The following is a 21,961-nucleotide window of genomic DNA, read 5'->3' as shown; positions in this document are numbered from 1 at the left end:
GTGGCGGGACTGGCCCGCTGCTGCTCCGCCGCTTCCCCCGCCATGAGCAGCGGCGCGGGCCCCGCCGCCCGGCTGTGCCGCCTGGAGCGCGGCCCGGATGGGTACGGCTTCCACCTGCACGGCGAGAAGGGCAAGCCGGGCCAGTTCATCCGTCTGGTGGAGGCGGGCTCGCCGGCCGAGCGGTCGGGGCTGCGCGCTGGGGACCGGCTGCTGGAGGTGGACGGCGAGAACGTGGAGCGGGAGAGCCATCAGCAGGTGGTGGAGCGGATCCGCGCCGCCGCCGGCACCGTCAGCCTCCTCGTCGTAGACTCGACAGCCGAGGATCAGCTGCCGAAGCAGGGCGGGGCGGGTGCCGAGCCGCCGGTGGTCGGCGGGCAGGCGGCTCCGGCGCCAGCGGAGCCCGCGGCGCGGGAGCCCGGTGGTGGCGACCAGCGGGTAAATGAGCGGCCGGGAGACTGGGGCTCGGAAGTTTTCGGGGCAGAGGGTGTTGTCCGAGGAGGAGGGCTTGCGACCGGCCGCGGTCGCCTTCCAAACGAGCGAGCGGGAGCCGCGGCTGCCCTGGGCGGTTTGTGTGGTTTCGGTCTCGATTCTTTCTTTTTTTACTTTGCTTTAAACGCGGCTCCCCAGAAGCCCCGGGTCCTGCCGCGCCCGGCTGCTTTGCCTTTTTTATTTTAAATGGTTTTTTTTCTCTAAATGGTCCTGTCTCCCAGCCGTGTCAGTGACGGGCGGGGGTAGGCGGGCGCACCGGGCTGGTTGGACCCACCACTGAACCCGTTGTCCTGTGCTGCGGGGCCGGTAAAACGGGGTGAGAAAAGCAACAGGGGGAGCTTTGACGTGCAGCTGAGCCCAGAACTGGGCTGAGGGGGGCCGTCAATAACACCCCCCCCCCCCAAAATACAACAAAAAACCCGTGGCAGAGGTTTTTCGGGGCTGAGGCTGCTGGTATTGGTAGTAGTCACTCCTGCTTTGAGTGTGTTCAGTCTCTGCTGTGGAGTGGAGATAGCAGAGCTCTTCCCGGGCTGGGGGCTTGATCCTGGCAGTCCCCACAGACGCTTCCTAACTCAGGAATGTTGGCCTTAAGCACGCGTGGGAGTGAGCAGTTGCACAAACAAAGTGATGTAGAAAGGTGAGGAATTGAGAAACAGCTGACCTTTCATGCCCCAAGCGGTTCCTAAGAAACGCTCGGGGCTCTGGGAGAGAATACTGCTTTTTTATTTACCCAGCAAAGACGTGTTTGTTGTTACAACAGACATGTGGATGGCTCCCTGGGCAGCAGCCTTTTGAGCTCCCACTGTGAGGAACCTTCTGGGGAAATCTTATGACCTGTTCCCAGAGAGGTTGGTGTAGTGGAGCCTTCCCAGTGTTGATGCTGAGCTCCAAGAAGACCTTGGTGCCTCGCTGAGCTGCTATCAACATAGGGTTTTGCTGAGGATTAGGTGGTTTTGAGCTGTATCTCCTGTTGGACTTTAGCCTGTGCTTGTTCCCCTCGTTGGGCTGATCCACTGCAGGCATAGCTCTCATCACTGCCTGGCTAAAACATCACTCCAGCACCTCCTTGATGGGCTTATTTGGGTGGGAACAGCAATGTTTTATCCCTGTGCTGTCTTGCTCGCTGTCCCCTGTATGATCCCAGGTCCCTCACGTGTGGCCCCGCGCTGGGCCCTGGAGCTGCCCCATGCAGAGAGAACGTGCCTGCTCTCCCGTATGTCACAGTGCCAGCACTCCCTCGGGGCTAGCCAGACTCTGCTCTGCTTTCTGCTCCCAGACCTCTCCATGGGCTGGGAAAAATAAAAGGGATGTTCTTAATGCAGCTCAGGTGAGTCCCCTGCCCAGCTTGGGGGCTAAGGAGGTGCAGTCCCCAAAGAGGATGGAGCCCTCTCATGCTGTGGGACTGCTGCCTGCTCTCTGTGTTGGTTGGAGTGATAGAAAGAGCTTAGGAAGCTGCAGAGGCCCCACAGGATTTTGGGAGACAGCCCCAGCTGGAGATACCTCATGGGCTTTGGGGGACAGTCTTGGCTGAAGATTCCCCACAGTTTTGGGGAGCAGGCTCAGAGCACAGCCCATGCACGGTTACTACTGACGGTTTCTCTGGTAGCGGTTTCTCTCCTCACTAGATCAGGAAGCAGGTGATGTGGGGTGACATTGCCACAAGGCCCCAGACGGTTTCTCAACAGGTAGCAGCAGGAAATCTTGCGGCTGGGGGCAGGGCCCAGTGGAAAAGTGGGTTTGGAGATATCGCCCAGGCCAGGCACCCACCAAGCAGGGTGGGATGCTGAGCCAAGCCGGAGCAGGCAGAAAGGGATTTCTCTCCAGTGAGGCAGGAACACTCTGGTAGCCTGTTTCTGGCCACTGGCAGGCAACCAGTGCTGGCTGCTCCATCCCCCTGCAGCCCCATCCCATCACTGTGGGTTGGTAGGATTTCCTGGGATCACAGAGGAAGCAGGAGATTTGCACGTGTCAGAGTTCTGTTTGCTTTATTGGGCTGGACTTGCCTTTATTTGTTTAACAAGCCTGGAGACGCTCAGGAGCTGGGAGAGCTGCTTGTGGTGAGCAATGTTTAATGTCTCCCACCTTCCAGCAGAATCCATTCTCTCCCCAAACTATACTGGGTCCTGCATCATTGGTACTGCCAGGGATCTCAGATACCCCCACGGATCCCTCAGGCAGATGTAGGAGACTCGTCATGGGCTCCTTTTTCATTCCTATCAAACCTTGAGTGTGCAAATCCCCCTGATGCTGTGGTGGAGGTTCTGAGCCTCCCTGGGAAGCTGGTCCATGCATTCCTGTCTGCGGTGCTGAGCCAGTGTGGTGACAGTTTCACACCCCTCAGGTCAGCCCCACTTCCTGGGGCCCTGTGCTGTGGGGATGTCCCCCACCAAGAGCTGTGACAGTTTGCCTGCCTCCGTCTTTATTTCCGGAGGCTTCAGCTGCTCGGGAGTGTCTTGAGAAAGTTTCATACAAGCTGCAGAGTGTTCCCAAGGCAGCACCAGGTGCTGCCAGCACAGTGCTCTGGTACCAGGGCAAGGCATTTGCTACCAGCCTCAGGCTTCCCTCTTGCAAATTTAGTGTTAAATTAGAGCCCTTCCTGCCAGCAAGGCTCATCCCTTCTTGTAAAACCTGGGAGAGCCTCCCAGGGCTGGGTTTCAGAGTGTAACAGGGAGCAGATCCCCCAGCATTGTGAGCGTTGCACTGGGGTAGCTGGAGTTTAATTAGGAAATGAATTAAATTTCCTCTCAAGGCAGCTGCATGAAAAGCAGCTCCAGTCAAACAGGACGTGACAGGGATGCTGCAAAGGAGGCTGCTTTGCATCCCCTTTGTATGAAGCTCGAATGTGTGAGCCAGATTTTGGGACCCGTGTGAATTTGCTGGCTCAGGCATCCTCAGAGCTCTTGTGTTTCTCTTTGAGTAACTGGGAAGGTTGCTGCCGCCAGCAGGCTTGATGCTGCTTGTAGGGCTGCAGGGAATTTCCTGGGACTTGAGGCTTCAAAAGCTGTCCTGAAATTGCTATTGAGTGCCTGGGAAATGGGGTGTGAGTCCTGACATGCTGTGCAGCTGAGGTCCCCACAATCCTGGGATTGCTGGTCCTGCCAGGTGGCTGAAGGTGCTGCGGGAGGAGAAGCATCTGGGTGTGCCCCAAATCCTGTTTCAGGGTAGGAGCGGCAGTGCAATGCTCCTGAAGTGCTCATCCCAAGCGGGCATCTCTACAGACAGAGACCTCTCTGCCTTCCCTGGGTGTAGAGGAGAGGGGTGGCATGGGATGCTTCTGCAGGGGCTGATTCCAGCTCCCCCCACTGCCCTCCCTGACTGAGGTTGTAATTGCTTGTAACAAGGCTCTGCCAGCTAATCCCAGCATGGCAGGAGAGCTGCTGGCCTTGCAGGACAGGATGCAGCAGCTTAGAGAAATTAGGGGCATTTCCACTGCCCAGCTCCCAGCTCCATAGCCACGGGTATTCTTGGGTTGTTGGCCCCAAACCCTCTTGCCTCATGTTGTTCAGCCTAAAGGGGACTTTGGGGCTGAAAGGATGCACTGCCATGGGGTGCTCACCCCATGGATGGGCAGGATACGGCTGCTGGACGATCAGATGCATTTGTTTTCCTCTCTGGATGGCAGAATGGTGGCTGCCTGCAGGGTTTTTGTGACTTGGGGAGGGTCAGGCAGCCTGGCATGCTGGGCTGGAGGAGCTGCCAGCTGCTGGTGGGAGGCTGCTGGGGGGCCGGGTCATGGCTTGGCCAGGCTGCCCTTGCAGCCAGTGCTGCTGCTCTGGCCAGCTGCCTTTGCAGGATCAGTGCCTCCCTCACTGCCATGACCTGTCCCTGTGTCCTGAGACATCTGTGCACCCTGCAGGACTTCCCATCCCCCCAAAAAATCATGGCACCAGCATCTCAGGGAGCCCAGGCTGCCAGGGCTTTGTTGGTATGGGTGGGAGCAGAGCCCTCCCTCCTCCTCCTCCTCCTCACCCGGGAGCGCTGCCAGCCCCGCTTGCTGGGTGCTCCCTCTGGCTTTGTCCTGAGCTATCGGCGTGGAGCAGCCCCACAGTGCTGCCAAGGGCACCAGCAGCATGGGTGCTCCAGAGCCTGAACCCTTGCTCAGGTTTGAGCCAGGGCAGGAATCTGGGGAGGTGCTACCTTCATCCAGCAGCTCCTGCCTTTTGTCGTTATTTTGGGTATTGTCTGTTCCCACCATTGCTTGGGATTTCTGCTGTCACACCCCGTGAACCTGCTGCCACCTGGACACGGTGTGGGGACGGGAGGGCAGAAGGGGCGAAGTCGAGGGGGTCACAATGCTCCACCCAGCCAGGGAATCCACAGCTGGGCTGTTGCATGGGGCATGTGCAGCTGACACACGTGGAGACCAAGTCCTGCATGCCAGGGCTGAGGCATCTCGGGATCACCTTCACTCCTGGCAGATGTGCTGGGTGCTGCCTGCACCTCCCTTCCCAGGGTGTTGTCAGGTGGTGCTGGGGTGGTGGCCGGCCTTGACCATGAAGGAAGGTGTTGCGCAAGAGGATGGGGCTTTATCAGGGCTTTATTGCAGTGCTGGGCTTAGCAATTGTAAATGTGTCATCCCAGCCCGTGTGGGACCCTGTGCCACACCAGTGTGTCAGATATGGGGTGTCAGCACCCCAGGACCCAGGTTTTCCCTGCTGTGGGCAAAGGTGATTTCATGGCAAGATGCAAGAGTACAGGGGGTAAAGAGCACCCTGGTGCAGGTGTGGGAGGGCAAATTCCTGCAGTGCCTGTCCTCAGTGATGCTATGGGTACCCACAGAGAAAAAATTATCTCAGATGAAAGATTAAATACACCCCCTTGGTGAGGAATATTCCAGCAGTTTGAGTGAGCCTTGGCTGCTGGGAGAGCCCAACCAAAGCCCAGGTTCTGGTGGTCAAGGTGGGATCAAACCATTTTATATATAAATTGTAAAAGTGGTATTGGGTGCTAGGGTCAGAGCAGTTCTGACAGTGTGACCTGCAGGTGTCTGGTTTATGTCACCTGGTTCCTCTGATGCTTCTTGGACATCCCACTCCCTGCTGGGTGAGTAAAGGCAGTTCCTGTGTGCCAGGCTCCTGGGGAAGCTCCTGCTTCTTCCTGCTGCTCACCATGTGGGGAGCTTAGAGGGCACCAAGGGGGCCAAGTCAGTGGCTGTGGCTGCCCCAGCGGGGTTGCCTGGCTCCAGGTACTGGTGGATCCACAGGTCAAGGTGAAATCAGGTGCAGATGAGCTGGGTGTTGCCTTCTGGAGAGGTGAACGTCCCAGTCACACTGCCCCAGTGGAGCTGGTTTCTGTTTTGCAATTCTGGAAGGTCATGCTGGGGCATGGAGGTGCCTCAGCATTACAGCTGCTCCATCTGGGTTCCAGCTGCCTGCCCAAGCCCTGTGTGCCCTTTCCCTGCTGACAATGGCTGTGGGGTGCTCTGGGGGGGGCATCTCCCTGAGCCCATGGCTGGTTTGCCATGGGGAGGGGCAGTTGGCAGGGGTGTGATGCAGGGGACCTGTGCCAGCACCTCTCCAGTAGCCAAAGCTTCCCGAGTGGGATGGGGTGGAGTGGGGTTGCTTCCCAGCCACCTGGGCTGTGTTTCCTCCTCCACCTTCATGGCAATTGCAGTCCTGATCCCAAAAGGAAGAGCGTGGTCTGGGAATACACACATAATAACAAGTTTCTTCAATGTTTCACTGCAATTAGTGTGCCCTGAACCTAATTAATTAATTAGAGCCCAGGACCATAGAGTGTTTGGCACCCTGCATCCTATCTTGAGGTGTCAGTGCCCACAGGTGGCCACCTGAGGATGGTGTCTCTGGTGCTCCAGCAGCTCTCTGGGGTTCCTGGTGCTGTCCTTGGTTGTTGGGGGGTCCGGGAGCAGTTCACCCAGAGATTGTTCCCATTGCAGGAGGAGCTAAGACCTCGGCTGTGCCACATGAAGAAGGGCCCTGATGGCTACGGCTTCAACCTGCACAGTGACAAGAGTCGCCCAGGGCAGTACGTGCGCGCCGTCGACCCCGGCTCGCCGGCTGAGGCAGCAGGGCTGGCCCCCCAGGACCGCATCATAGAGGTGTGCTGGGCTCAGGGGAGGTCAGAGGGGGCTCTCTGAAAGCTTGGCACTCTCTCACATCCTGGTGCCTGGGACACAGCTGCCCTTGGCCAGGAAGGCACACAGTGTCCCTGGTGCTGCTGGTGACTCACGGCACAGCCGCCCAACCTGCACCAGCCTGCCGGTCCCCACCCACGGGTGCAGCACTGTGGAGGGCTGGGACTGAGCATTAATTAGCTGTCTGGGGGTTAATTAGCAGTAGCACTGTTCCTGGGGATCCCCTGGGGTGGCACAGGCTGGGACAAGGTGCACGATGGTTGCAAGTCCTGCTGTCAGGTGTGACCGGGGTGGAGATGAGCTCAGGTTTGTGCCGTGTGGGATGATGATCCATGAGAGCAAGGACCAGCTGAGCCCCAGCCCTGCTGCTCACCAGGGTGTTGGGACTGCTGCCTCTTCTGGGGTGAAGCTTGTGGGGTTTCTGGAGACCATCACTTGACACAAAGGTTTTGAGCCAGCCCCGGCTCCATGTGCTGCTGGGAGTTCCCTGCCAGCTTTGCCCATTCAACCCCATGCCAATTACTCAGAGGAAAATCTGCTTTTAATGAGGTTTTTCTGGCTTCACTGCTAATCTCTGCGAGGCCATGAATGCCTGTGGGGGCTATGGAGTGGCTGTGCTGGGATTATGACTGGTACCAAGGCTGGTACCTGACCCCTGCCTGGTGCCTCTGTGGGATGGATGTGCCCCAGCTCCAATGGTGATGTGGTACCTGCAGGTGAATGGTGTGTGCATGGAGGGCAAGCAGCACAGTGACGTGGTGGCAGCCATCAAGGCGAGTGGTGACGAGACCAGGCTGCTGGTGGTGGACGTCCTCACAGATGAGTTCTTCAAGAAGTGCAAGGTGGTGCCCTCAGAGCAGCACCTGACAGGTGGGCTGGGGACTGTGCTGCTGGGAGGGGTTTGTGCCACCTCTGGTGGCTCTGTGTCACCTTCTCACCAAACCTAAGGGTGCTGAGCCCTGGGAGGTGGCCTTATCACCTTGGGGCCAAGCAGAATCACCTGGCTTTGGCGTCTCCCTGCTTAGCCAGGGGCCCCATGCAGGGCTGGTGGGGCTGACGTGGGCAGGTTTATGGCCCTGGGTTGCACTTTGGCAGGGTTTATGGCTTGGGGAGCAAACAGGCATCAGCTGCCCTTTGCTCTCCTCTGCTGTCACAGTGGTCCCCAGGAGGATGGGGAAGGGGTCTCACTGGGCTCCACATCATGGCTGCCATCATGGGGATGTGTCTGGCAGCATGGCACCATTCCCGTGTGCCATGGGGCTGGCTGCAGTGGGTGGTTAAAAAATTCAGGACCTGACCAGACCCTGGGCAGTGTTGTGTGAGCATTGGCCATGTACAGCCTTGGCTTGCCCTCCACTGGCAAGGGGACAGAGCAAACACATCCTCACTGCCTGTGTCCTTATCCCACAGGTCCCTTGCCAGAACCAGTAGCCAATGGTGATATAGGGAAGGTAAGAGCCTTGTCTTGATTTTAATTCCATGTGTGCCCATCTCCAGTCAGAGACCCTCCTGTTCATGTTCCCTCTGCCCATGGGTGGGGGTTGCCACCAGATACCGCAGTGGCCTCAGCCTGCCACACAAGAGCTGGTGCCACTGGGAAGGGAACTGGTGTCCTTCAGGAAGGGGGATGCTTGTGGTGCTGAGTTTCATGGAAGTGGCTGTTTTCCTGCTCTCTTTTGCCTTCTGATACTCCAGGGCTGGGAGCCCTTGTGCTGCAGTAGGGAAGTAGCACCCAGCCCTGCAGCCACCCTCCTCCTCCTCCTCCTGCTAAAGCCAGGGCAGTCAGGCCGGGGTTTAATCCTTCCCCGCCCTGATGGGCAGCGCTAGAGGTATTTATGTGCCTGGGGCTTGCAGGGGATTACGTGCAGGAAGGACGGATTTCATGGCCCCCTGGGTGGGACTTGCAGCTCTGGAGGCTGTTGTCAAGCCCCAGGGCTGGAGCTCACACTGCCTCCCTGCTCCCCTCAGGAAAACGGGGCAGAGCCGCGGTCGCAGTCAGTGTCCGAGAGCCCCCCCAGCCCCGCGGCGCCGGCCGTGTCCCCCTGCTCCAGGGAGAGCCACAGCCAGGTAGGGCTGGGAGTGCTGGGGGGAGGCGGTGCCTGGGAAGCAGGATCTGGGCTGAGCCCCCACCATGGGGCTGCCCAGGGGACACACCGTGGGGCTGACACCCCCTCTCAGCCCCAACCTCTCACACAGGAGGGTGACAAACGCCACTCCGCATCTGGCTCCCTCCTGGACCTTGACATCCCGCTGGCTGTGGCCAAGGAGCGGGCGCACCAGAAGCGCACCAGCAAGAGGGCACCCCAGATGGACTGGAGCAAGAAAAATGAACTATTCAGCAACCTGTGAAGGCCCTGAGGCAGGGTGGGTGTCTTCTAGCCCCCCCAGCCCCTTACCCACCTCTCCTGCACTCCTCTCCTCCCTGCCATGAGCTCATGGTAGAGATGTGGAGCTGCTCCCTACCACCCTTACCCAAGTGCTGGGCTTTGGTGGCCAGTGAGCATCCCTGCAGAGGGGTTCTGGCCCAGGAGTGCTGGGGGTCCCCCCTCCCGAAAGCTCATCCCCAGGGTGCTCCTCCAGCCCTGCCTTGAAGCCCTGCACACCCTGGTAAGCACAAGCAGGGGTTTGGGAGGGATCAAGGGTTTAGGGTGGCCTGATGCCCAACACTCCTGGTCCCCACTGTTCCCTGTTTCTTCCTCCACCCCAAACCTCATCTCCATTTGAGATTTCCTACCCAAAATTACCCTTTAGCTGTAAAACCTGAGGCTTTTAGTGTCTTCTCCCAAACCCCACCTGCCCAGCCACTGACCACAGCCAGGGTATTTGACCCTGGCCTGGCAAGCTCCGTCCACAATGACCCTGTCCCTTTGCCTCTTCAGCTGCAAGGAGGGGCATGGGTGCCCAGCACTGTGGGGTGCCCAGCACCCTGCCCTGGGGCAAATTTTGGGAGAGGAGAGGGTGTCTGGAGCCAGCACAGCAAGCAATAATAGTCTCCTTTGCTCCTGCACACTGCTGGAGACAGAGCCAATCAGGGTTTGAATCCAACACTGTTTAATTTAAAAGCTTCTCACAGACTTTTTGGTTTTTTTTTTCTGAAATGAGTGTTTTTCCAATCACATCTATTTTTTTTTACCTGTATTTTGTGGAAATTCTTCCTGTGGATGTTTTGTTTCCATGTGCTGCAATCAGGTGTTGTTGTACTGTTGAGCTCAAGAGAAATTCTGTTTACTGGAATAAACCTTTCTGACTTCACAAGTCTGGTTTAAGGCTAAATCCTTCCAGAGCCTAGGGGGTGCAGAGGGCTTGCTGTGGCCTTCTGGGGCTTGGGGGAAAAATGGGTAACTGGGGGACACTGAGCCTGGTTTGGTACCTCTCAGCACATGATGGGGACAGGTTGAGGGGGTTGAGGAGGCACTGGCTGGTCCCAGTGGGGGTTAATGCCTGGGGGTGATTAATGAGCTTTAATCCCCTGGGGAGTGAGGGGGGCAGGGTGGGGGAGGGGGGTGATGCAAAGCTCTAATCTGGGTCTGCTGGCCAGGCTGGAGGGCAGTAGCTTTGTTTCGGGCAGCCCAAATGTGCCCCCAGCCCCTACAGGGGTTTTTGGGATGAGTCTGGGTTGTACCTGGGTTGAGGGAAGGCAGGGGGATCAGTGAGGGGAGGGGTGCTTGTCCCTCTGAATGAATGGATGTAGCCTTGGGTGGCTCAGTGGGGCCAGACTGGTGGCACAGTAGGACAAGGCAGGGCTGTGCCTGGCCTCTGTCTGGTATCTTTGCTTCCTCCCCTTCTGCACACTCTTGTTTTGTGCTCCAAATCTGCAAAGAAGCTTTTCCACGTGAGCACACAAATGGTCACAGATCTTTGCACCTCAAGTAACACCTAGGTGACAAAGTGCCACCAGATTCCTGGAGATGTGCAGGCCGTCACTTCCTCCTGGAAGCTGGGGGAGCCCATTCCAGCTTGTCTCATCCTCCAAAGACGTGTCCTCTGAGGGAAGGTGAGCCCTGTTTTCCCATCCTTATCCCATTGGGGCAGCAGGACACCCCAACCTGGGATGGATGCCACAGGGAGCAGGGCAGGAGCAGGGGCACCCAGTGGGTCCCAGCAGCATCTTTTGCCTCTTGGCCTCGTCAGAGCAGCTGGGCACTGGTTCCCTGTGGGAGCCCTGTTTGAGCCCTGCCAGGACTCTTCTCCCCAGCCTTTGGGGTGGGCAGAGCTCCGGGACATACCCAACTTCGTTGAGGGTTGCCAGGGAAAGGCTGTTCCCAGCCGCCTGCGGAGCCCGGGGATGCCAAGCAGGGCCCTCACTGGCTCCAGAGCAACCAGCTGGGCACAGGAGCTGCAACAGGAGATCACCCTGCCTCTTCCTCCTGGCAGCAGAGGTTAAAAGAAATTATTTTTCCCACATTGGTCGGGTTTTAGGGGAGCAAATCCCAGCCCAGCTACATCTCTCCTGCCAGTTTCCTTGCTCCTCTGGCAGAGAGACACTTCACGGAAGGAGCACCAGAGCCAGCAGTTCACCCAGCAGGTTCTGCAAATCTGAGGGGCAGGAGGATTAGTAGCCCTTGTCATGGTAATCCCAGCAGGAAGTAGAGCAGCTCTTCACTTTATTACCACACAAAGCTTTCACTACAACTAAATCCACACTAAATACTTGTTTAAAATGCCACGATACACTGTTCCCATAGTTGGCTTTAATATTAGTCACAGGAATAATGTATTTAAATTAGCTAAAATTGGAAAACTAAAGACCCCAGGCCCTAAAAACACAGGCACAGCAACAATAAAAATTCCACAGACTGCCAATCTCCAAAACATCCCTCGGCAAATCTGAAAGTTATTACCTGATCTTCTATCACTGAAACAGATAATTTGTGGTCTAGGACTAGAGCTGCTGTTACAGTATGAAAACACACAGGAACATCAGTTATCCTTCTTACCTTCTGTTCTCTCCTCTTAGCAGCTTCCCTGCTGTGGACAGTGTGTAGGGCAGGACAGGTCAGGCTGAGTAACTGCACAGGGAAGTTTGTCCAGTGGGAGTCAGGCAAGTGCCTCTTTTTCATCCATGGATCTCAGATCTACTGCAACAGAGGCTGGATAACTCCTGCCCTAAATATATCTGCCCCCCAGTAAGAGATATTTCCCCCACATTCATCTTTATCTTGGTAGAGAGCAGCAAATGGACCCTCCAGGCTCAGCAGAGCGAGTCCTGAGCTGGTGGAAGAAGGGAGCTGCCTCCTTTCAGTGTGTTCTCCTTACTTTCATCAAAGCAACCAAGGAAAATGAAGTGCAACATCACTGCTGGCCTGAGGTTTTCAGACCTGGAGCACAGCCCTGAAGCTGAAGGGGTTTTGTCTCAGAAGCCTCCTGCAGCTCTCAGCCCCCTCATAGTGGTGGGGCTCAGCTCTAGCCTTGATCAGCCAGTTTCAACAATTTCCATCATATTAACTTGCCCTTTGTTTGTGCTCACCCACATCTGAGTTTCTCCCTGCCAGGACGCAGCAGTGCCCCCTGCAACCTACCACACCTCAGGAAACTGGGTTTAAAGAGTCTCTGCTATCCTTTACAACTTCTAAGCCACTTTTTGAGCTGTCAAAGAAAGCAGCTTAGCCACACATAGTGCTCAGGCACCTCAGATCTTTGTGATTTTTTTATTTTTTATTCAAGAATAAAAAAGAATGAGCTGCCAGTATATGAAACCTCCTCGCTGATGAATCCTGATTTAAGAGCAGTGGGAGAAGTTTCTGCTTGTCCAGGAATCAACTGCTGGTGATTTTAGGCTCTGCTGGAACAGCAAATCAAAGTTAGAGTCATTCCTAGCTAAACCTGTGAGTTAGTGGCTGTTCTCCAGGTCCAAATTTCAGGTAGTAATCCTGACTGGTGGAGCAAAGTGCAAAGGTGACAAGATGACAAAACAGCTGAAGGAGACAGGACAGTTCCAGTGTTGGCTCTCTGGTGTCCTCCACACCCAGACCTTGCAACAAGGTCCAACTTCTCCCTGGAAACGCAGCTGGTGTCTGGAGGTGTCTGTCAGGTGTCCAGCACCCCAGCTGGCTGCTTCAGCTCAGCATAACTCTTCTCCTCCACGTGGTCTGTCTGCTCCAGGAGCCACTGTCTCTCCTGGTCACTGACATCCAGCCTCAGCGTCACCTCCTGGAAAATGCTGTTCACAGCAACCTGCAGCACACACAGAGAAAGCAGCTCAACCCCAGCCACATGGCAAATGCTGCTCACATTCTCTGGGGAGATGGGCTGTTACTGCACCTCCTTAAAGTGAAGCTTTTTGAACATGCAGATACTGGCTTCATTTTCCTGACCAATCTTAGCCTCAAACTTGGTGATCCCCAGTTTTCTCACTCCTGCAGGAGAAATCAGAGAGAGAGGCACTTCTATTACATGCCACATCTGTAAAAGCACAGGACTCCTGTCCTGTGGGGCAGATGCATCCCTTGCTACCCTGCCTGTATCACTGGGAATTATGTGTTCCGAGACCTCAGCCCCCCACACTCCTGTTCCTGTGCACTGAGCCACCCTCACCATAGACCATCATCAGCAGAGTTGCCTCCTTGCCAAACCCTCTGCCACGGCAGCTGGGCTCTGAAAGAGACAGCACAGAGTCAGCATCCAGTTGGGCAAGACACACCAGCCACACCAGGCACTTCTCAGAAGAGGCTGTGACCTGGACACGCCATGGGCTGATCAGGGCTGAACAGCCATGGTAAAGCATGAGAATAAAAATCTGACGCAGGAACATCAACACCTCTCTGCAGCACGCAGCCACAGTGACAGAGCCCCAAGCTGTGAAGCAGAACTTGACCTGCAATCATGATTTCGATCTCGCCCACAGTCGGGTCCTCGGTGTTGGTGAGGAAGAGATTCACATCCCCAACCATGGAGTTCTCCTCCACCTGCCCAGGCCAGCGCTCTGAGTCCAGCACGATGAAGGTGCACTCTGGGGAAAACAAGAGTGTGGCAGCATCTTCAGAGTGTGCTGATAATTATTCATAAATGACCAAAGAATGAAATTAAAGGTGTGTAATGGACAGAGGAATAATAGTTTCCACATGTTAACAGCAAGGAAGGGTTAATAATTTGGCTTCCCACACCAGGTGTGCCTGTTCCCACCTGCAGAAAGGAAAGAAATACTTGGAAAAACCTTTTGTGAGGGTGACACAGACACCAAGACTAGAGACAGCCTGTGGAAGAAGTGTGAAAACTTTCTTCCCATGTCTGAGGTCTCCTTGCCTTGTCTTACTCAGCAGCAAGTTGGGGCAAAGAATTGTTTTGGTGCACAAGAGGCTGAGACTGAGTGATTCACCTGGTCCACATTATTGCCGCTTTGAGTAAGGTTTTTTTATGCCACCTAAGACAAATGCTCCAGACTGAGCCCTTTGCCAGCTTCAGTATTTTTCAGCTCACTAAATTTCTACCAGGCTTTTATGGGCAGTGATTCATTACCTGTAGGAGAGTCAAGGAACCAATTCAGTCAACACACCTCAACCAGGAGATCATAAAATCATACAATTTATCAAGGAGAAATACAACCTTTGTTGTATTTCCTTCTACCTTTTGTATATCCTTCTACCTTTTTGCAAAAATCAGACCTGGGGAGTGTTGGCTGTGCAGGAGTGATGCTTAATGATTTTTAGCTCAGCACAAAATGCTGTGTGAAATGAATCACTACAGTCTCTGGAAAACTGCATAAAAAAGACACAAACAGCTCGAGGAAGTGGATATTCTCCACTTCCCTGAATATATACCAGCTGTAATGAGAAAACCTGTTCAAGCTGCTGTTGTAGAAAGTGTCACATCCCCTCTGGCTTACGGGAACTCACTCACAGGGCACTCACAGCTCACTGAGAGTTCTTCCCAGAATGGAAAGGACCTGCTCACCACTCCCACCCTCCATCAGAAAGCATTCCAGATGCTCACTGTCAGCATCATCCCGCCAGCTGCGCTGCATTTCGTACTCCTGCTCCAGGCTCAGGGGCTCCGAGGCTGTCAGTCGCTGCAGCTCCTCCGACTGCATCCACTCGTGGTACCTGGCAATGGACCCAGCCCCACATCACTGCCCCAGCTGCAGCACCTCAGGAGGATCCCTCCCAGGACTCTAGGGGTCAGCCCATCACAAGCAGCTCTGGAAACACCAGCCCAGCTTTTGTGGCAACTTAAAATGTATCTACAAGCCTCTGTCCTTTATGGAACACAATGCCCTCTGGAAATTTAGGAAGTTTGCCTGTCCTGTGGCTTTGTCTGGAGTGCTCAATGCACACCTGATGTTTTGGAGTTCTGGTCCATTTCATCCTGAGCAACACTGACACAGCACCTCCTGGACACTGAGAAAACACTAATGCTGGTATCTTTGTGCTGATTTACTTTACAAATGGTTGGCATGCCTAATTCATCAACCATCCACCTGGCTTTACACGCTGAAGCTTTGCTCTTCCACCGTCACCAGGGAAAGGCCTGAATGAACGGAAGAACTGCCGTGTTCCTTCAGAGCCGGGGATCTCCCAGCGGCACAGATGCTCTCCCTGACAGCAGAGCTGGCACAGAGCTCAGCGGTGACAGGGATGGAGCTGCCATCCCAGGGCACTGAGGGCACCTCGCTGACTGACTCCCCGGGGAAGCGGGCCCTGCGGCTGGCAGCCACCTGTCCTGACCCCAGCACTGTCTGCAAAGGGAGAACTGGAATGGGACCCTGCAGGAGCGTCCGAGGAGGACACGGGCACGTACCGGGGCACGTGTGCAGCGGTGTAGGGCACCAGCGTCACCTTCTTGCCCCGCAGCACCGTGTCCTGATTAATCTTCATGGCCTCTGCACTGAGGGGGAGACACCGCACCCCGCTCCGTGTCTCCGGCAAGGCCAAGGGATAGGGCAACGCGGCCTGGCGCCTTTCGCGAGCGAGAGGCGGCTCTCACAGTGCGGATCTCCCAGGTCTCACCAATACGGCCGCATTAACAGGCCCGAATCCCTGCTCCGACATCCCGACGGGGACCCGGGACCGATGGGAACCGGCACCGGGGAGCTCACGAGTGCCCGCCCTACGGCCTTCCACGCATGCGCACAGACCCGGGGCCGTCCTGCTACGACATGTGTGGCGTCATCGCTCGGCTCCGTGCGACCCCGCCCCTTTCGTGCCACGTCCCCGCCCCGCCTCTCCACGACTCCACCCCCAATCCCCCGCCCATGTTCCCGCGAGGCCCCGCCTCTCCCTCGGCCCCGCTCCTCCTGTGGCCTAATCATCGGTCGGTGTCTTCTCCCTGTCCCCGCCCCTGCCATCCCCGCCCCGCCCCTGCCTCTCCTGGACTCGCCCCTTCCTGATACGGCCACGCCCCTTTCTGCCCCACTCCATTTCCGTGTCACGCCCCCTTCTAGGCCGCGCCCACTCGTGATCGCGCCCCTTGGGGCCCCGCCCCGTCCCCTCCCATGCCCCGCCCCTACCCTCACCCAATCATGATCGCCTCCTTCACCCCGCCCCGCGTCCCTGTCACGTGCGCGGAAGGTCCCCGCTCTCGGCCAGCGCGTGCGCCGTGAGTGCCCCCGCGCGGCCGGGGGCGGGGCCGCCGGCACGAGCTGCTGGCGCTGGTGAGGGGCTGGGGGGTCCCGCGGGCCCCGGGCGGGACGCGGCCCTCACAGGAGCTTTGGAGCGGCCCTGTGTGGGGACAGCGTGGGACGAGGACTGGGAAGGGGCTGGACGAGCGGGGACAGGCCTGGGGAGGGTCCTGCTGTGGGGCGGGGTGTGCACCGTGAGCGGAGGGACCCCGGCCTGGGGAGACCGCCCTGGGGTGAGGAGGGCTGCCGGGGTTGTCGGCGCTCTGTGGGGCGAGGGGAGTTCCCCCGGAGAGGGCAGGGGGTGCGAGCAGCGTTCCGTCTGTGGTATAGGCCAGGGGAGGGCCGGAGGGCTCTGGTGCCCTCGGGGGGCTCTGGTGCCCTCGGGGCTCCTGGTGTCCGGTTTCCCCCTGCCTAGGCTGGGGACCTGCACAGGGACACGCTGGCCCCGGCCGCGTCCCGGAGCGTCCGTTGTCTTTCTGCTGGCTCTGTTTTTACCAAGCTTGGCTTCAGTGTTTTGAGTTTGTTGTAAAAGGTGGTGTTTGATCTCTCCTTCTGAGGCTGGTCCAGTTATGACCTCAGTGAGTTATGCTGCCTGATTCGTTCCTGGCATTCAGCGTAGGTGTACAAGCTTATAACTGGGTTTTGTAGTAGAGCTCAGCTTGTGCTGATGGTTTGTCCCAGCTGGTGTGGCTGAGTAGGAGCACATGTAGAAATGTGAAGCCCTTAATGCAATTATGGCTAATTATTGACACTGAAACCTTCCAGAAGGCTTCAGTTCCTCCATACACGTCTAGTTTTTTAGAGACAATGTAAAGCTTCCCAGATACTTCTGCTTTGGAAATGTTGGTGCATGAAAAGCATCTTGGTGTGTCTTTAATAGGTCAAATATTTTAATTTGTCTACTTATTTCTGTACTTGAATTTAGGAGGAGAGGCTTTATGCTGGTTTTTTTATTTATGGGAGGCACATGTTTGCAAGGAGTTGTTGCTGCATGAGAAGCAGCAGTTTGAGATCATCCTCAAGGTAGTAATTTTTCCTCTTGAGGTTTCAGTTGTCTGGAACAGCCCCTCTGGCTGTTTGGAGAAGATGAAGTTTGGTCATCACATGCTGTGAAAGGGCAGGGCCTTTTGGTTGCTTTTAAACCAGTTTAACAGGTATGAAAACTTCTCACAGAGTATTGAACCAAGTGGTGCTGCTGAGTGGGGTCTGTCTGAAGGGCAAGATCCTGCTGAAGTCTGTTCAAATACCAGAAAACTGATGTGCCAGAGCTAACTTGTGAGTTCTTCCTTTTTCCAGCAAAGATAACACAGTTTATGATGTTTCCCTAGGTTAAAGGTGACAGAAGTTGAAAACACCCTCCCCAAAACACCCTTCTGGCTTTGCTCTGGGGTTTCCCTCCCTCTCCAGGATGGCAGGTGGCATCACTGACACCGGAGAGCTTTACTCTCCTTATGTAAGTTCCACTGCTTGTGGGTTTGGTCACAAGTTTTTTTTCAAAATCCTCTTTCCTCAGCATTTTGCTTGCAAATCCTACTTCCTCATGGACATAACCTCAGCATTTCAAGAGATTATGGGGGTCAAAGGGTGGTTAAAGATGCTTAGTGTTTGTAGTTACATGGGGTTTTTTTTACATCACAGATCATTTTTCATAAGGTAAAGGGATGATGTGTGCTTGAAGTATAGATCTAAAAGTGCTACAGAAAGCTTCATGTCCCATACCAGCTCTTCATCCTTCTGCCTACTTTCTTACATTTTGTTAATGTTTTCATCAACCCAAATTGTCTTTGGAATAGACAGGGGGGGACTTGGATATTGAAACTATGCCACTTTCTTCCCTTTTGTTGCTTTATGTAAACATTTTCCCCTGAATTTCTCAAAGTTTACTTAGCTGCAGCTGTTGCAGTAATTTGTTTTATACCACTTCAGTGGAAGTGAGTAATTTAGAGGTTTCTTCCCTGTAATGTGGTGTCCTGTGCAACTGCAGAGCCAATTACTGCTTTCCTATATTACTGGAAATACTGGTTTTCATAGCCACAAGTCTTCACAAAATGTCAGCTTTTAAAAACACCACTTTGTAAACACTTTTTTCTTTTTAAGTCAACTCAATAAATTTAGAACCAGCCCTGAAATCTGTGTTGGATTTTAAATGCTTTAAAATTTTCATCTCCCTGTTAATGATTAAGTATAGGAGAAGTGGATATTAGGCTGCAGAAATAGGTCACAACTGAGAAAATGGAGAAGACAGTAACTGGGATGTCTGGACCCTCAAGGATTAGTGTCACCTGCTCTTACATTGTTATGCTGGTGCTGCATGAGTTTCCTAGAGCAATCTCAAAGGCTGAGCCTCTCCTCTTTCCCTGAAGATGTCTAACCTGGCTGAACATTCCAGGCACCATTCTCATTTCTGCTTGACCAAAGGAAAATCATGGTTCTGGGATGTTCACCAAAAGATGAATTTGCTGTGCTTATGCCAGTGAAGTTCTCTCAGTGTCACTGGGGAATTGTTCTCCTGATGTTAATTGCTCCACACCCAGAAAAGTCTGCTCATACACAGCTCTTTACTGGTATTTCTCTGGAGGGACTCTGACCTATATTAAAAAAAGACCCCACTAATGCACAACAACTTTGGCAGTTTTTGATCTTTAAATGAGCTAAATTCTTAGCCTGGGGGGGGTCTTGTCCCCTTGCAGAGTTCTCTTTTGTCTCTGGACACTGAAAAAGCTCATTGCCAGAGAAGATAAAATTCTTTCACTTCAGGAAGTAAAATCCCTTCTTCACAATATGCTCAGCTTCTTACTGGTAAAATAGCAAGCAGGCTTTGAATTAGAATTCTTTTTTGATATTTCTTGCTTGACTGAGAATAAAAGGTCCTGAAAGGTACATAGCCATAACTGCTTGTGTTTGGGTCAGAAAAAAAGGAGAGACCCCAACCCACTGCACAGACCTTCTGGTAGAAGGCAGTGATTCGAAAACAAACAAATCTCATGCACTTTATAACTTTACAAGCTAGAGAGAAAAAAATAATTTAAAATAATTAGAAAAATGCAGGGGAATAGCTGTTTTTCCAGAAATGTGCTGACACCTACATTGTTTTTTTTGGATTTCAGTCCCTTCCTCCAGGTATTTCTCACCTGGGCTTGTTCCCACCCTGCTGGCTCAGGGATTGCCCTCTCCATTTACATCAGGGTGTATGTGGGGTGTTTTGGATGATTCCTGGCACACTCTGATGCTGGATCATGTGGCTGGTTGCAGGTTGGCCTGGTGTACATGTTCAACCTCATTGTTGGAACAGGAGCCCTGACCATGCCCAAGGCCTTTGCCACGGCAGGGTGGCTCGTCAGCCTTGTCCTCCTGATGTTCCTGGGATTTATGAGGTAGGATGTGTGTTTGTGTGTGTGTGTGTGTGTATGTCTGTGTCTGTGTGTGTCTTTAGGGGATTGGGAGGTTCAGCTGGATGAGGACAGTGCAAAGACTTTTGCTGTTTTTCTGTGTGCTCTGTCCCTCTGCTCCTTGAGTGTTGATTTCTGCAGTGGTGTTGTCTGATTTGGAAGGATGCACTTCCTGACTCTCTGGTACATCCCATTTCCTGACTGATGGGAAGGACTTTTCCTCCAGTCCAGAGTCTTCTGGGACCTTTATCCCCACTACCTTTTTGACACTGTCCTCACTGTGGATACATTCCATGCTCACTTCTGTCACAGATCAGTTCCCCAAACACCAACCAGGTCGCAGGTGGCACTGGGTCAAGTCTTTGCTTTGTGACTTGCAGATGTGTAAGCTTTCTCTTGGCTTCTGACAATGCTCTCACAGCTGAAAGAGTGTCAGGAACACAAATTCCTGTATAGCCAGGCCTGTCTTAGCTCCTCCAGACCTTTGCTGATCAAGACTCTGGAGATGGTCTCCTGTTTGTCACGCTGGTTCACTGTGAGCCCCTGCCCAGGTACCTCCCTGCTGGAGCAGCAGGTGGAGCTGAAGGCTGTGGTTACAGCACTGATTTCTGAAGAGTTACTGCTCCAATTGCCATCTTCTTGATTGGCTTCAAAATAAAATAAAGCAAAATTCCCTCCTGCCATTTGTGCAAATGGACTTTTGAAGTGCCAGCCTTTTCAGTAAGCAGTTCTGCCAGCCTGAATGTGCCTTTGATTTGGAGGCAGAGCTTTTGGGATCTGTTCTGTGCTGCTGTGCAGGGAGACTGAATGGTCAAATGTTTGTGACTGCCCCACCTCAAAGCTGGGTGCTGCAAAGGCTTGGTAAAATTATATCTGTGGGGTTACCAGTAACTGTGAGCTTTAGGAGCAATTCCTTTTAGCTACACTAGTTTAAAAGCATAAATTCAGCATATGGAATTCAGCACCAGCAGACAATCCTTCAAGGTCAGCAGGAGAGCACAAACCTCCAAATCTGTGTACCAGAACTGCAGTGGATTAAACTCAGAAGACACAGCTCAAAGTGCTGCATGCCTTGGGAGCTCTGTTGCTTTTGTTCTGGTACTTGTGACTTCCTCATGCCCACTGGGCACCTTTGGTGCAGGAAAAGCCTGGGCAAAAATTGCTACACAGGGCTCAGCACTTCCTTTTATTCTTGCAAAACTCATCTCTTACTTGAACTCAATAGGCAAGTCCAGTTCCTGAAGCAGTGAGAAACCACTTTAAAGCCTTAAATAAGATTGATTTGAGGGGGGTTTTAAAATTTATTGATTAATATTACAGGACTGGTTTTAGCTGAGATAATGATATTCATTCCATCAGTGGCTCTCCCTGTCTCCCTGGACAGCTTTTCCACTGGCCTCCAGCATTTGCCTGCATGTGCGGTGTGCTTTTTCTTGTGTTGCTGCTTTGCTTCTGATGCCATTTGTGTAAGATTCTTTAAGGGACCAGAGTATCTTTGCCATGAACTTCAGAGAAGAACTGGGTTTGACCTAGGTTCTAAAAAGAGAAAGGAAACTTGCTTTCTAAGATCAAAGTTCTCTTGCTGTCTTCAACCCACAGGAACACCAGGAATGTGCCTTCCAAATATCTAAAGTGTCTTATTATATCTGAAGGTGTGTTATATTTTACTGCATATTGTGCTCTGCTTGAACACCTGAATCTCAAGAGCAGAAGGAAGCAATAAACTGAGATGAAACACTATCAAAACAGGGTGTGGGGAGCTGGCAAAAGGATTGTTTTGGTTTGTTTGTTTTCTCCTACAAATAGATGGGAATTATTCTCCATCTCTGTTCAGTGACAGTTCTTGACTATTACTGATGATATCAATTGAATTCTTCTCTCTGTAGCTATATGACTACAACCTTTGTGGTGGAAGCCATGGCTGCTGCAAATGCCCAGCTGAGATGGAAGAGAATGGAAAAACGCAAGGTTTGTGTGGGGTTTAATTCTCCTTTTCCTCCTGTTGTTTTATCACGTAGGATTTTTCTGGCATTCCCTTGCATCTTTGCCTTGTCTTGTTACTAACTCTAAGGAAATAAATTTCTACTGTATTTAACTTTGCCATATAAAATATAGCTGTTAGTTCCCTGTGGGGTTGCTCATTAAAGACAGGCTTTTCTGTTCCTGCTTTGAAAAATCTCTTGTGCTGTTCACATTTCTTACTGATCACGCTCTCCTTGCCCAGAAGCGCTGCTCAGTGAATGTGGAGAGGTGGCAGCCAATATATTGGTGCCATTTGGAGTGTGCTGAGGACTATAAATCCTTGCTGATCTCAGGTCATTTAACTGGGACAGGCTGGGATGTCCTTGCTGTTACTTGGGCAGTATCCCAGGTTGTGGGCAGTTCTGAATTATGTCCTTGCTGTGAAACTTACTTGTGGCTTTACTGGATCAGAGG

At 53.5% G+C, this 21,961-nt stretch overlaps 3 protein-coding genes across 4 annotated transcripts in view; 2 read left to right on the top strand and 1 right to left on the bottom strand.

The window, feature by feature from the left end:
* Positions 1–9,838, top strand: NHERF1 (NHERF family PDZ scaffold protein 1). The gene is made up of 6 exons (XM_036394815.2): positions 1–435; positions 6,386–6,547; positions 7,300–7,453; positions 7,994–8,034; positions 8,552–8,650; positions 8,780–9,838. Exons 1-6 carry the CDS (start codon positions 43–45, stop codon positions 8,930–8,932), a joined length of 1,002 nt encoding a protein of 333 aa, XP_036250708.1. The 5' UTR covers positions 1–42; the 3' UTR covers positions 8,933–9,838.
* A 2,379-nt stretch (positions 9,839–12,217) lies between these two features.
* NAT9 (N-acetyltransferase 9 (putative)) lies at positions 12,218–15,647 on the bottom strand. The gene is made up of 6 exons (XM_036394799.2): positions 15,317–15,647; positions 14,513–14,622; positions 13,398–13,532; positions 13,118–13,177; positions 12,845–12,939; positions 12,218–12,757 (listed from the first exon to the last, which is right to left on the bottom strand). The coding sequence occupies exons 1-6, from the start codon at positions 15,391–15,393 to the stop codon at positions 12,611–12,613; spliced, it is 624 nt and encodes a 207-aa protein (XP_036250692.1). The 5' UTR covers positions 15,394–15,647; the 3' UTR covers positions 12,218–12,610.
* Positions 15,648–16,081: 434 nt separating this feature from the next.
* TMEM104 (transmembrane protein 104) overlaps positions 16,082–21,961 on the top strand; it is a 43,804-nt gene continuing 37,924 nt past the window's right edge. For both annotated transcript variants that reach the window (XM_036394771.2, XM_036394770.2), the window contains exons 1-4: positions 16,082–16,169; positions 17,465–17,589; positions 19,389–19,510; positions 21,412–21,493. In XM_036394771.2, the coding sequence (XP_036250664.1) occupies positions 17,545–17,589; positions 19,389–19,510; positions 21,412–21,493 (249 nt within the window). In that variant the 5' untranslated portion in view covers positions 16,082–16,169; positions 17,465–17,544. The remainder of the gene's footprint in view (positions 16,170–17,464; positions 17,590–19,388; positions 19,511–21,411; positions 21,494–21,961) is intronic.

The sequence above is a fragment of the Molothrus ater genome, chromosome 19 (genome assembly GCF_012460135.2).
Source record: "Molothrus ater isolate BHLD 08-10-18 breed brown headed cowbird chromosome 19, BPBGC_Mater_1.1, whole genome shotgun sequence".
NCBI classification, from domain to species: Eukaryota; Metazoa; Chordata; class Aves; order Passeriformes; family Icteridae; genus Molothrus; species Molothrus ater.
The sequence above is the reverse complement of the archived record's forward strand: the minus strand, read 5'-3'. Positions and strand labels throughout refer to the sequence as shown.

Bases quoted from the DNA above. Each gene is read 5' to 3' on its own strand.
- NHERF1 (XM_036394815.2), top strand. From the start codon at position 43: ATGAGCAGCGGCGCGGGCCCCGCCGCCCGGCTGTGCCGCCTGGAGCGC. The intron at 6,548-7,299 runs GTGTGCTGGGCT...TGGTACCTGCAG, and splicing joins CCCAGGACCGCATCATAGAG to GTGAATGGTGTGTGCATGGA. The intron at 7,454-7,993 runs GTGGGCTGGGGA...CTTATCCCACAG, and splicing joins CTCAGAGCAGCACCTGACAG to GTCCCTTGCCAGAACCAGTA.
- NAT9 (XM_036394799.2), bottom strand. From the start codon at position 15,393: ATGAAGATTAATCAGGACACGGTGCTGCGGGGCAAGAAGGTGACGCTG. The intron at 14,623-15,316 runs GTACGTGCCCGT...GTCCATTGCCAG, and splicing joins ACCGCTGCACACGTGCCCCG to GTACCACGAGTGGATGCAGT. The intron at 12,758-12,844 runs GTGCAGTAACAG...TGTGTGCTGCAG, and splicing joins AAAAGCTTCACTTTAAGGAG to GTTGCTGTGAACAGCATTTT.